At 44.9% G+C, this 16,051-nt stretch overlaps 1 protein-coding gene across 1 annotated transcript in view; it reads left to right on the forward strand.

The window, feature by feature from the left end:
- Positions 1–13,214, forward strand: part of FAM3B (family with sequence similarity 3, member B) — a 37,622-nt gene extending 24,408 nt beyond the window's left edge. The window contains exons 5-9 of the mRNA XM_008571219.1: positions 1,682–1,740; positions 2,716–2,766; positions 4,000–4,087; positions 5,261–5,393; positions 13,081–13,214. Coding sequence (XP_008569441.1) covers positions 1,682–1,740; positions 2,716–2,766; positions 4,000–4,087; positions 5,261–5,393; positions 13,081–13,170 — 421 coding nt within the window. The 3' untranslated portion in view covers positions 13,171–13,214. The remainder of the gene's footprint in view (positions 1–1,681; positions 1,741–2,715; positions 2,767–3,999; positions 4,088–5,260; positions 5,394–13,080) is intronic.
- Positions 13,215–16,051: the final 2,837 nt, after the last annotated feature.

The raw sequence follows: 16,051 nt of genomic DNA on the forward strand, positions 1-16,051 counted from the left end.
GCAATCCATTGCCGGACACGGAAAAAAAAAAAAAAAAAAAAAAAAAAAAAAAAAAAGAAAGAAATTGAGGCATGGGAAGATATTATCTTATTTTTCTGGAATTTTTCTTTGCTTCCAAGGATGTAGAACCATTAGCAGAAAAGGATGACCTGAATAAATTTTAAAAGTTGAGATTTTCTGGGTCACCCAGTTGACTTAAAACTGGGTTAAAGTCCTACAGGTTCTGATTTATTTCTGGTTTGCTCTTGTTTTGGATATTGAACCCTTTTTGATCCCAACCCAAATAGGATGTAGGGTACTTAACATGACTCTCACCTTGGCTGCCAACTTTTGTCCCCTGCCCTCACGTGGTTGTCAGAAGTGCTATTCACCTCCATAGGCACCTTTTCTGGAATCTACAAATGCTCCTGGGATGAAAGTAGTTTTAAATGCTGGACTCACCAGCTTGAAATTTAGTCTTCTTCCAGATCTTGGCCTGGGAAATTCTTTACTACCTTATTAGGTCTCTAATATATTCAAGCAGATCTTTAAAAAAAAAAAATTGTCCCATGTTTTCTGTTTTTCTGTATGAGAGAATAGGTTCAGATTACCCAATTTTTCATTATCAGAAATGGAAGTCTCATTTTGCTTCTTTTCACTTTCTTATGGAGTATTCTCTAAAATTGTCAAAAAGCACTAAGCCTTCTAGCTCATAGAGAAGTTCAGGTAAACATGTCAAGAGCAGAATGTTAAAGTGCCATATTCATTATTCCAAACCATGAAAAAAGAAGGAAAGCTTCCAAACTCTTTTCATAAAGCTGACATATCATTGACTCTAAAGCTTGACAAAGGGTACATGCACACACATACCTGCACACACCCACGCAATTCCTGTGAACTTAAGTGATAACTATCACCTCCAGAAGAGCCATGTAGTCTTCCTGGTTTTAGGGCGCAATCCCCTTGAGTTTGGCATTTCATATTCTCCAGCTTAGAAGTAAAATTTAAGTGACATAACGCAATTCCTGTGAACTTAAGTGATAACTATCACCTCCAGAAGAGCCATGTAGTCTTCCTGGTTTTAGGGCACAATCCCCTTGAGTTTGGCATTTCATATTCTCCAGCTTAGAAGTAAAATTTAAGTGACATAATATAAGGCATTTATTTAAGGAGATGAACTGGATTACAAGTTGTGGTTGGGAGAAAGGATTGCCAAGAGTTGAGCAAAGCCTCTGTCAGAACTCTGAGGGGGAGGAGGATGTGTAGAAGTTGAGGATACCAGACTTGGGTTGGATCCACCTCTTATTGATCCACCTCTTACTACCTTATATTTATAAAATGGAAAAATAAATGCTCCTGAGCTGGTTGAAGATTCAGTGAAAGAATGTTTACAAAGAGCCTGAGCTAAACAAATATTAGTTTTTCCTCTCCCTGGCCATTTGTTAAAATTATAAGATTAATTGCAGTTTCCAGGTGCCCTGAGGGACTAAGTCTATAGCAATGTGGGGATGGATGTGTGTGTTGCAAGTGTGGAGGTAACTTTCTACAAAGTTGCACGAAGGCTGTGCCTATCTGTGAGGAAACAGTTAAGTGACAGTGGACAAGACAGATTCTGCCGAGAGATCTTACAGAGCAGGGAGGGCTGCTCGTTTCTTAGTAAGGAAGGAAGAAGATCTTTGACTAATGCTCAGTTACATTTCAGGCTCATAGGAGAAAAGACTGGAAATGTTGCAAGAGGAATAAACATCGCCATTGTCAACTGTAAGTTATTAAATGTTTTCTTTAACACTTCTCTAAAAGCCCTTTGATTGGATTTTCAAAGATACCTCTGGTTTTCTAGATTTTTGCACATGATCCAGTCTAGGTTTATGTTTTCATGCATTTTAAAATTATACATTTAATTATTTTTACAAGTTTCATTTTATAGATTACTTGTGGTTCCAACAAAAACTTAAAACCAAACATAAATCAACTTTACCAAAAAACAAAGAAGGACAGGCAGAAGGCAGAGTTAAAGCCAGATAAGCTGGCCAAGGGGGCACAGACCTGTGGTCCTGGATTGAGCCTTATGTCTGCTGTGCAATTCCTGGGGTCTGACCAGAGGGTGACACCACCAGCCAGTTCCACCTCTGTGTGATAAAGGGCCCCTAGAGCCTTAGGAAGAAGAAAACGTAGCCTTCTCTCAGGTCTGGAGAAAACATTCTGTCACAGTTGCCATCAAGGTCCCTGATAAGAAGATCCATAGCAGATCTGGGGACAGAGTGTCATATGGTGTCCCTATGAATGAGCAGAGAGCATAGTCCAGTGACAGGAGATCTGTAGGGGCCAGAGACAAAACACTCCCAGTCTGATAATCCCAGGGAAAACCTGAAGTGTGAGGTAGAAAGGGCTGAGGCGGGGGCCCTGGGGTGTCTGTGAGTAAAGGGGGTGGGCCTGGGCTGAGGCAGGGGCTCTGATGTGTCTGTGGGAAGAGAGGTTGGAGGAGGAGGAGCCTTAGATGAAATCTCACAAAGCGGACAGGAGGGAAGTTCTAGGGCAGCCACCAGCACTGTCCTTTTGCCCCTGTACTGGGGACACTCCAGGAAAGCAGCCCCGTCTTCAGGCTGTGTCACAACATGAGTCATGTTTTCTGTGGAGACAGAGAAGAAAGACGTCATTTCAATCTGGACTCTGATGCCACAAACGCACCCTGGGTTTTATGAACTTTTTTTAAAAAACAACTTCTTTTCTTTTCAGATGTAACTGGAAAGGTAATAGCTACACAGTATTTTGATATGTATGAAGGCGGTAAGAAAACTCTTCTTTTATTAAAATTAAAATGAATTTTAAACATAAAGTTAATATTAAAAAGAACACAGAAATGTCAACCATGCTTATTCTATCTACTAAAAAAAACTTCAGCAGGTCACGTTAGTTTTCTAGAATGGTCTTACATATTTTCTCTTAGGCTCTGAGTTCGTATAATGAAGTTTGAGGGCATCATCTAGAAATATCTTTTGTCTGCTTGTTCTTTTCCTCAGTGTTTCTCATTTGTGCCTTCATGAGATAAGGAGAAAGAGGAAAAGTCTCTTTTCTAATGAAATATAAAATATTGTAGTGAGCATTCAGCCGTGGATCTCATCAGCTAAAGCCGTCCTCAGGACTGCTGGTGAGTGCAGGGGCCTGCTGGGCCTGGGCAGAGGTGCTCCCGGGAGCGCGGGCGCCCTTCTCCTGCAGTGCACTCTCCATTCTAGGCACTGAGTCTTGGCCACAGTGAATGGTCAGGATATACCAGCCCCTCTTATTTTTATTTAACACTGAGAGTTATTGGAAACGAGTCTCTATAAAGATAATGGGAAGAGTAATAGAAAATGCCTACATCCACCTGATGTGAGCTATGCCTGTTGACTCTGCAGTTAACTGTAAACAGTAAGCCACAGCGGTAAATACTGGGGTTTGAGATTAGCCTGCATTTTCTTCCTGTAGATAGGTCTCTTAGCAAAGACTCACCATGTCTGGCTGGTCTGTGCTCCTCGTGTTTAAGTTCTGTGGTGTCTCTGTTCCGCACATGTCAGTGGGGTCACAGGGCTGCTCTGCGCTGCGCTGGTCACTCTTCGTCAGTGACTGCAGGGAACGCACCATCTGTGCTGCAGAAGCTGCTGCTGGTTGCAAGTCTGGTGAATCGAAGACTCTTCGTGATCTAATTTCTGAGGAGGTTCTTTCCACCGGGAGCTCCACTTGCCTTGCTAATTAGCCAAAGAAAGCTCCTTATAGTGACCCCTTTTCACTGTAACCTGAACACCTATTGTACATTCTCTGCTCAACTCTTTTCCTTCTGTGCTGCTCACTTCGGGCGGTCGCCCATGGAACCCTAGTAATCATTTTTGAGCAAAGGGCTAGGGCACCATCTGTGTGGTTGAGGGATGAGCTGGAGGGTCCAGGGACTCAAAGTGGACACAGAAGCGGTGGCAAGTTCAGCGTCCAGGGCAGGAGCCACAGTTAGCAGAGAAGATCCTAAAGCTGACTGCGTTGACCCCACAGATAACTCTGGACCAATGACAAAGTTTATTCAGAGTGCTCCTCCGAAATCCCTGCTCTTCATGGTGACCCACGATGATGGAAGCAGCAGGTGAGTGTGTATAGATTTGTCACCGAGGTGGGCGAGAGAAGCCAGCCGGGGTAGAGAGTGCCAGCATCCCTCAGTAACATCCTCCAGGGAAGAACAAAAAGTCCAAGGAGCAGTATGCTTCTTTAAGAAGAAAGGATGAAGATCATGACAAAACAGACTGCTTTTCTGGGGGGAAAAAAAAATCACTAACCAGTGGGGCACATATCTGCTAGAAGCAAAGAGGTACTTCCAGGGAGGAAGATGAAGCCACAGCTGATCATAATTAGCACAGAAAAACTAGCTGTCGGCTGCCGGAAAAGCTAAACCCAGGGTGGGACTTACAGAAATACGACGGGAAATTGAGGTAATTTCTCTGTATGAGAAGCAAAAGAAGAATCAGGAAACACACACAGGTGCAGTACTTTACCAGGGGAAGTTGCATTAGCTCAGTGCTTCTCAAAGTGTGATCCACCCAGTAAACACCTGTCTTTACTGCTGAATTTCTAAGAACCTTCAAGGTGCTTGTTTGCATTGTGAATTTCCAGGGTGGGGCTGTTGACCATAGCACTGCCCAGATTTGTCTGACGTCAGGTTCTTTTTTGCATGGAGCATTTTACCAGTTCTAAGTTCCTTGGAACACACTGAAAAACAGATTTGACCCATTTAGGAGAATGTAAACTTTTTTTGTTTTCCTTTCTGCTCTCCTTCCTTTGCTTACTCTAAATTGTACCATTTTACAATGGTAGTATTGTTTAAAAACCTTTTTCCTTTTTTGATGCTTACTTTCCAGAACATGAAAAGGGACATTTTTGACATTTGCTGTCATCTTTCAGCAACTTCTGTCCACCTCATTTTGCGATCAGTAAACAAAAGGGGCAGCCAGGACCGAAAATGAGGTTGGCTGAGTGAAACAATGTGATTGAACCCCCGAACGCAAGGGCTTTCCAGAATTGAGATTTAAAATTCTGTGCCCAAAATTGAGGTCTAAAGGGGTCTAGATGTCGTTATATGGTTAACTAGAAATTTAATGTTCTCAACCGGCACGTGCGCCCCTTTAGCTGCTACCGTGTGCTGTAGGAGGGCAGTTGGTGGTTTAGAAACCTCCGTCCAAGGACAGCACTGTGACATCTTGAGCAGGGCTTCCCTCCCCCCAGTCTCCGCATGAGCTCTCACCAGCTTCACCTCTGCCCCCAGACTGCAGGCTGATGCCAAGGACGCCATAGCAGCGCTTGGGAGTAGAGAAATCAGGAACATGAAGTTCCGGTCGAGCTGGGTGTTTCTTGCAGCAAAAGGCTTTGAACTTCCTTCAGGAATTCAGAGAGAAAAGGTGAGTGGTTTTTAGATGTCCCTTCCCACACAGGGCTAGTATCATAAGTGCTGTGATTTGAAAGGTCGCCAGTTGGTCATAGTTCCCTGTCCCCGAACATAAGATGTTTAGATTGTGACTAAAGTTTACAACTTCTCAAAATCTCTTTGAAAGCATAAAATTCGGAACGGTCTGTTGGTGGCAATGTTGTGTCACACGACAGCTGGCATGGCCTGTCCCACGCCTCTCCTTCCCGGGCAGGAGGCGCCTTCCACACCCTGCTCTGGAGAAGCGTCGGTGCCCACCTCTCCAGCGGACTGAGGGTGAGCTGAGCTGGTGCCTGGAGCCCTGGGAATAGGGCGGGCACCGGTGAACTCTCTAAATGCAGCTGCTGTTGCTGCAGAAACTTGTCACATGTCTGATTGCAAAGCCCTCCCATTACAGCCTTTATTTATCAAAGGGAAGAGAAAGAAAGAATGGGGCTTTAAGCTATGAATTACAGCCGCCTGTGAAATCCCAGCTCAGGGGAGGAGGGGCAGGACAGGATGTCATGGGAACCTAAGCTGACACCTCTGGCAAGGGTCACACCACCCCCTTTCAGGGAGTTCTGCTCCCCTGACTCAGTGCTGAGATGAGTTGGTGCAGAGGAGGAGGAACTTGGGCTGCGTTGCCAAGCAGGGAGGTCCCTGCCATGCCTTCCGAGCACAAGGGCCTCCTTTCCACTTCAGTGGGAGCTCTGAGAAGGCACAGACGTGCGTCTCCAGGGTGAGTCCAGGCTGCATTGGGTCCCACGCTGGGACATTTGGTCCCCACCCCCCAGCACTATCTGGTGTGGAGATGACAAGCAACAGCAGCTGGGCGCTTTCCCGTTGGTGTGGCCCCCCTCGGTGGAGGAGAAGGAAGCTGAATAAAATGCACCTTTGGTGTGGATGACACAACCAGATGACTTGTGACTGCTCCCAAGAGATCCTAGCCCTTCTGTTGTGCCCTTTGTTCTCGCACTTCAGAGGCTCGGAAACCATGGCTGCCTTCACCACATGATGGCATATGCTCTCTCCTTGTGACTGCCATGTTCCCTGACAGCTGGGAAGTCGGCCCTGCAGAACACATAGGCAATGTGTCCCCTCATCACTGGCGATCGTGTCTGCAAACCTCCATGTACAGCTGAGAACTTGTAGGTTTTCCCCAACAAGTGAGATGCTCCCCAAGCTCTGCTTGGTAGCTGTCTGGGCCCCCCACCTCCTGGACCCACAGGGGGGTGAAGTGAGCCAGGCATGCGACTGGGAGACAGGGGCGCAGAGTCCAGGGGACACATGTTTGCCAGGGGACACATGTGGCCTTGAACGAGCCACCTCTCCTCTCTGGGCTGCAGTTTTCGTGCCAGGTAGTTCTCCCGGGTCCAGTGGCTGTGTGGTGACATGTGCCCCTTCACCTGGCTTTCCTCATGCTGACCTGGGGGAGTGAACATGGGACCCCCTTCTCCTGCATCCCTTGGATGGCCCTACTGCAGTGTGGCATCTGTGGACCTCCTGGCTCTATCAGAATTTAGCAGTGTGGTCTTGGGCAAGTTACTTAACCCTCTCTGCCTCAGAATTGATCAGGATTACGGGAGGGGAACACCTGGGGCCCAGCAGCAAGCTGAGTGTGGATCCTGGAACCTTCTGAATCTTCCACTGCTCCTTCTCCATCCGTCCACCCCAAATGCAGATCCCTCTGCACAGCTTCAGCAAACATTGTCATTCCCAACCTGAGTCTCCTTAAAAAACTGATGTCCAGGCCATGTGCAGGCTCAATGAAACTGAATCTCAGAGGGTGAGCCTGGCCTGGTGATTCTGATACACAGGGAAGGTTCAGCCCATTGCACTGATTTTCATGAGCAAATGGAGGCCCTGGTTCCACGTGCACGTCCACACTTCCCCCTAACATCTTCTAATTCGTCTGCTCTTTCCCCAGCTGCCTTGTCCCATTCCCTCCCTCACCCTCCTTCCCTCCTCCACAGTCTCCCTCAGCATCTCTAGGTGCCTGGTCCTGCCCCCACACCAGCCGCCCCAGGCTACTGAACCGAAGGGAGAGGCAGTAAGCCGGAGCCTTGCCGCATGCACTAGCACCAGTTGCTGGTGCTGTTACCAGCACTGTTACTCCCATCCAATTTATGAATGTGTCCAGACTGTATCAGAAAAGCTGAGAAGTGAGTCTCTCCTCCTTTAACTAGAATGTAAACATCTCAACCAACAGGTTCTCTATTTATATTGAGCTAAGACATATAGAGCAAAACCTTGTTTGAGCTGTAGTGGCATGATCCTTGCTTTCTGATTTTCTTCACAAGAATCAAAGTTTCTGGAAGAATCAAGGAAAAGAGGGGTCACAAAGCACTTCACTGAGTCTAGACAATGGATGTGTTTTGAAACGGTGGCTCTAGGTGGGTCTCGGGAAATGTCCCTCCTGCCTACATGTGTCAGTTGAGTATCACTGTCCAAGTTACCACAGAAGCATAAAGGCTGGACCTGGACGCAGCAAGCACTTCATGCAAGAGTGATCAGAGCTGCCATGGTACGGGGTCACTAAAGGGTGTTTGCTCAAATGTTGGAGAGGCCTGAACTGGTAGCCAGAGCCTCAGGACTGAGAGCTGCAGTCAAGAGTCGTTGAAGGGATCATTCATCCTCCTCGTTTTCAATGTTCAGTCCTGTTTGCCGTTGACGTCCCTGAGCATGGTGTGCCTGTGTTGGGAGGGCCTCCTGAGTCCTTGGTGGTCCCCAGCCACCTCGTCACACCCGTTCCACCTGCTATGCCAGGAGTTAGCTTCCTAGGCATGGCTTATGGGTCATTCCCATGCTCAGAGTTTTTAATGACCCTACCACCTACTGAATTGGATTTTAAAATATAAGAAACTTTAAAGATGATTCTGTCCAACCCTCTGGTTTTATAAGAGGAGAAGAATCTGAGACCCACACACTGAGAAATACATGAGGATAGAAGTGTTTGAAGTGTGGGTAACCTGGGTTTAGATCTAGCTCAGTCATCCTGGCCATGTGACCTGAGGACCAGTATAGCGTATGCCCATGCGTCTTTTCTTTACCCTGAGCTGTGGGTGGTCACATCTGCCCTAGTCGGCATGTGTGTGACAGGCACCCACACAGCAGGAGGTGTCGTCATTGTTGTCATCCTGGTGATGCAGCCCAGCTAAGACCCTCACAGTCTTTCGTGCTGTGGATGCAGTGCTCCAGCAAAACCACCTCAGTCTTTGCTGGTCTCCACACACTACAGAGCTTGTCCATGCTCCATCCAAAGTGTGCTTTTTCCAAAGTCTCCTTAACCACCCAGCTCCAGGCAGTTCCTTTTGAGAAGCCTCTCCACCCCCCTCCCCTGCCTGTACCCGCCAGCAGCTCTGCACACCTCCCTTGGTGGGCCTGGGTGCTTGCTTTACATTAGTGTTACTTGTCTTTTCATGCCTGAATTGTAATCTCTTGAAGGCAGGGACCACCTTTTCTCCAATATTGTGATCCCCAAAGTCTCAACAATGAATAAATTAATCAGAAATGTGGATCTAAGAAGGAATGTATAACCAAGTAAGATTTATCCCAGGAATACAAAGTTGGTTTAACATTCAAAAATCAATCAATGTAACATACAGCACTAGTGGAATAAGAAACAAAAACTACATGACAGTCTTAACAGACACAGAAAAAAATTTTGACAAAACTCAACACTCTTTTGTGATAAAAGCATTCAACAAGCTAAGAATCAAAGGGAACTTTCTTAACCTATTAAACAGTATCTACAAAAACCCACAGCTAACATCATACTTAATGGTGAAAACAGAAGGGTTTCCTGTAAGATCAGGAATGAGGCAAGGGTGTTTATCCTTACCACTTTTTTCAACATTGCGGTAGAGGTCAAGCCAGGGCAATTAGGCAAAGAAAAGAATGTGAAAGCTATTTACATTAGAAAGAAGGAAGTAAATCTATCTCTATGTGCAAATGACATAATTGTTTGTATAGAAAATCCAGGAATCCACTAAAAAACTGTTTGAACTAAAAAGCAAATTTGGTGATGTTGCAAAATACAAGATCAATGTACAAAATGAATTGTACTTCTCTTTACTCACATGAACAATCTGAAAATGAAATATAGAAAACAATTTCATGTTTAATAGCATCAAAAAGAATAAAATACCTAGGAATAAATTTAACCTAGTGTTACACTTCCCTCTGTGTAACCTAGATGAAAAAAGAAGGAATCACTCAAAACACCATGAATGAGGCCTGGAGGGACTGCAGCCCATCAGGGGAGCAGCAGCCCTGATTCAAAATCAGCCTTTCTTTTTATTGACAAGACAAGGAAGTTTCACAAGAAGAATCAGTTGATTCAACCATCAAAGAAGGACATAAAAACAGGCAGTGTTACAGTGTCCCTTCCCACGGGAATTTTAGGGACCGTCAGTGGAACCTGGAGGGAGGAGTGGGTGGAACAAGAGACGCGAAGAAAGGAGGCAAGACAGGAGTCTGATCAAGCCTCGTTTATTAAGCAGGGTAAAAGGGTTTTTATACTGTCACATTTACAGAAAAAAGGTGGGGGTTATGGAAAGTACATTTGGCATATCGGAAAAAACCTTATGTTCTACTTTTGACAGCTTCAGCAAACTTTGCAGTACAGATAGCTCATTGCGGTTAAGCATTTTGATCTATATCAGCAGCTACAACTAGGGCGGAATGTTCTCAAGAAATATGTGTTGTTCTCAGATACAGAGTTTTGGCCGGATGCCTTCTTGTGCTTAGTCAACCCATGCTTCCTGCTTGGCAGGTGGCTTAAGGGCCTGGGGGCCCTGAGGGGCTAAGCCTCCTCTGGGGACTAAAGAGGGAACGCATTGTCCCCCACATTACAGAAGTAAATTATGGTTAAGTATAGCTTTAAACAACTGAAATAGTAACAGCAGTAAAATTAACAATTGAAATTCCACAATGCAATTTGTAAAAAGCTAAGTCAATCCACCAGACAGCTTGTCCTTAGCAAACATTTTCTTTTCCACATACTCCCCTACAGTGATTTCCTTAGCATATTCAAACAGCATTCAAGCAGTTTCCTTAGCATATCTTAAGAACAATCAGTAGGTTAGTCAATAGTCCTTCCAGTGGGAATCAAACCAGCAACCTAAAATAGTCAAAGTACACAATACCATCCCTAAACAGTGATTAGAATTGATTAGATGACTTTTGCCAAACTTATCCGTGGACTATTGTCCCCTACTCGAGGGCTATAGCCCTATGCATGCATTTACCTAAAAATCCAATTCTAAGATCAAAGGAGAATCAAGATTTCTAACCCCTTAACAACCTAGGAGATGCAAGACTTATACACTGAAAATAATAAAACATTGTTGAAAGAAATTAAGAGGACCTAAAAAAAGGGGCAAGATATTCAATGTTCATGGATCAGAAGATTTAATAATGTCAATACTCTTTAAATCAATCTACAGATTTAATGAATTCCTATTAGAATACCAGCTGACTTTTAAAAATAGAAATTAACAAGTTCAACCTAAAATTCATATGGAAATTCAAGGGACTCAGATAGGAAAAACAGTCTTGGAAAAGAAGAACAGAGTTGCAGGACTCACATATCTCAATTTCAAAACTTACTACAAAGTTACAGTAATTAAGACAGTGTGGTACTGACATAAGAATAGACATATAGATTAATGAAATAGAATTGAGAGTCCAGAAAAATGTGAGGGTCCTCACATTTTTTGGTCAATTTATTTTTGACAAGACTACCAAGACCATTTAATGGTGAGTGAATAGTCTCTTCAACAAAGGTGTTGGGTAAAATGGATTTCCACATGGAAGACAATGGATTTGGGCCACTACTTCACACCATATACAAAAATTAGCTCAAAATGGATCAAATACCTAAATGTAAGAGCCAGAAATATTAAACTCTTGGAGGAAAACATGGGCGTAAATCTTCGTGACCTTGAATTAAGCAGTGGTTTCTTAGATATGACACCACTAACAACAACAGAAAAATAAATTACACTGCATCAAAATTAAAAACCTTCATGCTTCAAAGGACATCATAAAGAAAGAGGAAAGATAACCCACAGAATGGGAGAAAATATTTTCCAATAAAGGGTTTTTATACAGAATATATAAAGAACTCTTACAATTCAATGAAAAATAAATTTTTAAGTGGGCGAAGGATCTGAGTAGATGTTTCTTTAAAGAAGATATACAGATTGCCAATAAAGCACATGAAAAGATCCCCAGCATCATCAGTTATCAGGAAAATGCAAATCAAAACTACAGTGAGATACCACCTTCTGCTCATTGGGATGGCTTTTAAAAGACAGATACAAAGTGTTGAGAATTTGAAGAAATTGGAACCCTCACTCACTGCTGGAGGAAATGTAAAATGTCACAGCTGCTTTGGGAAGCATTCTGGCTATTTCTCAAAAAGTTAAACATACAGTTACCATGTGACCCAGCAATTCCACTTGTAGGTATATACCCAAGAGAATGAAAATATACGAGGGTACTTTAAAAAATGCATGGAAAGATTCATACTATTTTTTAATTCTGTTTTTACATGAACTTTTTGTAGTATCCTCCTATGTTCATACTAAAACTTGTGCACAAATGTGCATAGCAGCATTATTCCTAATACCCAAAAAGCAGAATCAACCCAAGTGTCTGATTCATGGATAAAAAATACATAAATAAAATATGGTATAGCCAGGCAATGGAATACTATTCAGCCACATAAAGAAATGAAATTCTGACACATGCTACAACATGGATGAACCTTGAAAACATTGTGCTAAGTGAAGAAAAACACACACACACACACACAAAAACTTACATATTGTGTGATTCCATTTACACCAACTTTTCAGAATAAGCAAATCCATAGACACAGAAGGTAGTTAGTGGCTGCTTAGGGTGGGGGATGGAGAGTGATTGGTCATGAGTTTCTTGTTCAGGTGATGAAAATGTTTTGAAATTGACTGTGATGATAGTTGTACATCTCTGTACTAAAAACCATTGAATTATATACTTTAAATGTATGAATTTTATAGTGTGTGAATTATATCTCAATATAGCTGTTATGTAAAACAGGGATATATACCTAGAATTCCAAAGTTAGAATGCACATTATTTTATTTAAGCATTGGGCTGAGGTGCTGCATTATCTGTGAAAGAGTTGAGGATGTAGGGGACTACAGCTCACTCTGGTATGAACACACATTTGCTGAGCAAGGAACTCTACAAGTACTCTGAAAATACAAGTGTAGTCCTACTCCCAGAGCTGTAAACTAAACATTAGAGCTATGCTGTCCAATATGCTGGCTACTAGCCAAATTTGCATTTACATTTAAATTTATTAAAATTTAATTTAATTTAAAATTCAGTCCATCTTTTGCACTGGCCACATTTCATGTACTCAGTGGCCAAATGTGGCTAGAGGCTGTTCTACTGGGCACCACAGGTTATAGAATATTTCCATCGTTGCGGACAGTTCTAGAGCTGCATTAACACTTGGTTCAAACGTTAAGAAACAAGTCGAGAGAAGATCAAACACCCAGCTGAAGTTGGAGCAAATCCCATTCTAGGAGGTGACTCTGTTTACATGACTTTTTTCACAGCTGACATAGATTAAATATTCGTTGATTAGCTTACTGAATAAATAAAGCTCTTCTCTTTCCTTCACACAGATCAACCACTCTGATAATACGAAGAACAGGTATTCTGGCTGGCCTGCAGAAATACAGATAGAAGGCTGCATACCAAAAGAATCAAGCTGACCGTGTATGGTGCTTAATAAATGTGTTTTGTATAGACGAATGCAGCTGGAATGGCCCGAGAACCTTATCCTTTTAAATCCAACAGTCAATATTTGATAAGTATTTGGGGTTTGTTGTAAACCAACAAACTTTGCTGGTTGTGTAAGACATTGGCACACAGTACTTTTATACCCGGATTTATATAGTGAAGATGTGGATGAGCAGAAAAACCTAAGCGAATGGGAATCGTTAAAGGAGATGAAGTGCTCTAACCTGGTGAGGAGAGGGTGGGGGGTGCAGGTGCTGCTTGTCCTGGTGTGGGGCTGTGTTATGATCAGATCTAAGTTTGACCCCTGTGCAGTCTAGACAGCTCTGCAGAGGGAAAACCTTGATGCCACTGTCACCATGCACACCCTGATTTTGGACAGTTGTCTCCTAGGGGAACAAGCAGCAGTCTAGCCAACTTCCTGGATCCGTTCAAGTGCAGACCTATAGTTCTTCCTGTGGGTGTGAGAATTTGTTCATTCACCCCACACATCTGGGCGCCTCCTGCTTCTGGCTCCAGGAGCACAGCAGTGGACAAGACCCAGACCTGCCTCCCTGCTGGAATGTTAGAAGGGGTGCTGCGGTGAGCAGGGTCGCTTTCCCATGGGCAGCAGTACGTCTGCAACTCTGGAAGACACATCATCCCAGGATACGCCATGCACAGTGACACGACCCGTGGGATGATGCGTGTGATTCGGCGTTAAGAAAATAAAGTCTCTGGGGCAACAAGTAGCTCCAACTGTCCATTCTAACCTACCTCCTGGGCCTGGCCCCCAGAAAAGCTGTGAGATGTTCATACCAGGTTGAGATCGCTTCTCTGAGTGGCACATGGCACCCTGAATTTCAGCATCTTTGCAGTAACAAAGAGCCCCAAATCTCCATGGCTCACAACAGCATTGATTTCTCGTTTTTGCCACATGTAGGCCACCGGTCACCCATGGCTCAGCCCCGGGTAAGGGGAGCCAGACTGAGGGAGTATCCCCTGTCAGGCATGGAAGCCAGAGAAAGAGCAGAAATCCAACTCCCTCCCCCAAGCTCCTTCCAGAAAGGGTCAGCTCCACCTGCTCATGCCCCATAAACCAGGTTCCAGGTCATCCCAGCTTGGGGGACATCAATTCCTCCCTCAGAGGCACAGCAAACCTTGTGGCAGAGGGTGGAGTGACAGTCATCTTCCAGGGAACAGTGTGAATATTTGTAAGTGAAAATACAATGTCCCAAGGACTGCTGAGAGCCTAGCATGTTCTGGCCCAGCGAGGGACATTGGCCCCATTGACCCCTCTCCTGGCAGAGGCCCCTCAGGGAGCCCGAGTCTCCACAGAGGAGTCTGCAAAGCACTGAATGGGATCCTGGTATGGGCTGAATTGTGTCCCCCAAAATTCATTTGTTGAAGTCCTGACTTCTTGTATCTCAGAATGTGATCTTATTTGGAGATAGGGTAGTTGCAGATGTAGTTAGTTAAGACTAAGTCATACTGCAGTAAGGTGGACCCTAATCCAACATGACTGGTGTCATTATAAAAAGGGGAAATTTGGACACAGACACACACAGAACGCCATGTGAAGATGAAGGCAGAAATTGGGGTGATTCTTCTACAGGCCGAGGAACACCGAAGACTGTCAGCAACCACAAGAAGCTGGAGAGGGACCTGGAACATTATTCCCTAGAGACTTCAGAGGGAGCACAGCCCTGCTGACACTCCGGTTTTGGACTTCTGGCCTCCAGAGTTGTGAGAAAATAAATTTCTGTAGTGTAAGCCACTCAGTTTGTGGCCCTTTGTTATGGCAGCCACAGGAAGCTACAAGCCCCTTTAGGTTCTAAGCTCTTAGGGACACATAGATATTTTTGTGTAAAAAAAAAAGAGTTGGGGAGCACACTTTAACTCTGATTGAAATCACTGTATTTTCATGGCATCATTGATCTTAATTCACTGTAGTGGACAGGCCTCAGGGATGCTCCTGGCCAGGCACAGTCCAGGAATCTGGCTTTGGGATGCGAAGTCCTTGTGTCGGCCCCTCCCACCCAGTGACCGCCCAGCCCCTCTGCCCTCTGCTGTCCCTGTGGCTCTCACGCTGCGTCTGCCCCTCGGCCACAGAACTGCGAGTTGTCATTCACCCTGCGTTGTCTTTCGTGTGGAAGTTGTCACCTCATCCCTGAAATCACGGGGCCTGCCAGCCCCCAGGCCAGCCCCCCTCGATGGACATTGTGCATGAGGGCTGGCAGTGCCACGGAGCATGCTTGACAGAGACCCTGTTGGTCACCCTCACGCCCCACCCCAGCCCCCGACAGAGAGGCCGGGAGCAAAACACCTGGTCACACAGGGCAGAGAAAGTGGGCTTCTTCCTGGGCTCTGCTGGGACCAATATGCGGGTAATTCACAAAGTTTTCGGAAAAATACAATTGAAAGATCATACGTATCTTTCCACAAACTCTGTGAAGTACCCTCGTACACCCCGGTTGAGAACTTTGCCTGTCCCCAGTACTTTGCAGTTTCCTCTGTCTCATTAATCTGAGGAGATGTTCACGTGATCTCTGTTTCTGCAATTAAGAAAGCAAACTCAGAGCAAGAGCTCTGTGGGAGGGTGGTGCTCACTGGCTCCCCAGGGCTCCCCAGGACTCCCCAGGGCTCCAGAGGGCTGGGGGATTTATCAGCTCATAAAGGAGGGTCAGTAGGACAGGGCGGCGGGTGGGGTCCGTGTTTCTGGATCTTGTTTGGCCTTCCTTGGAGCTGAGTGAGGATCTCCTGCCCAGAAGCTGTTGTGACACAGAGGCTGGGAGTCACTGTGGCTCCTCCCTCTCCAAGAACCAGCTCCTGTACTCGTTCTGTTTAAGGTATGCCATCCGCTATGGGGCTTAGTGC

Source organism: Galeopterus variegatus, unplaced genomic scaffold (genome assembly GCF_000696425.1).
Source record: "Galeopterus variegatus unplaced genomic scaffold, G_variegatus-3.0.2 Scaffold668, whole genome shotgun sequence".
Taxonomy (NCBI): Eukaryota; Metazoa; Chordata; class Mammalia; order Dermoptera; family Cynocephalidae; genus Galeopterus; species Galeopterus variegatus.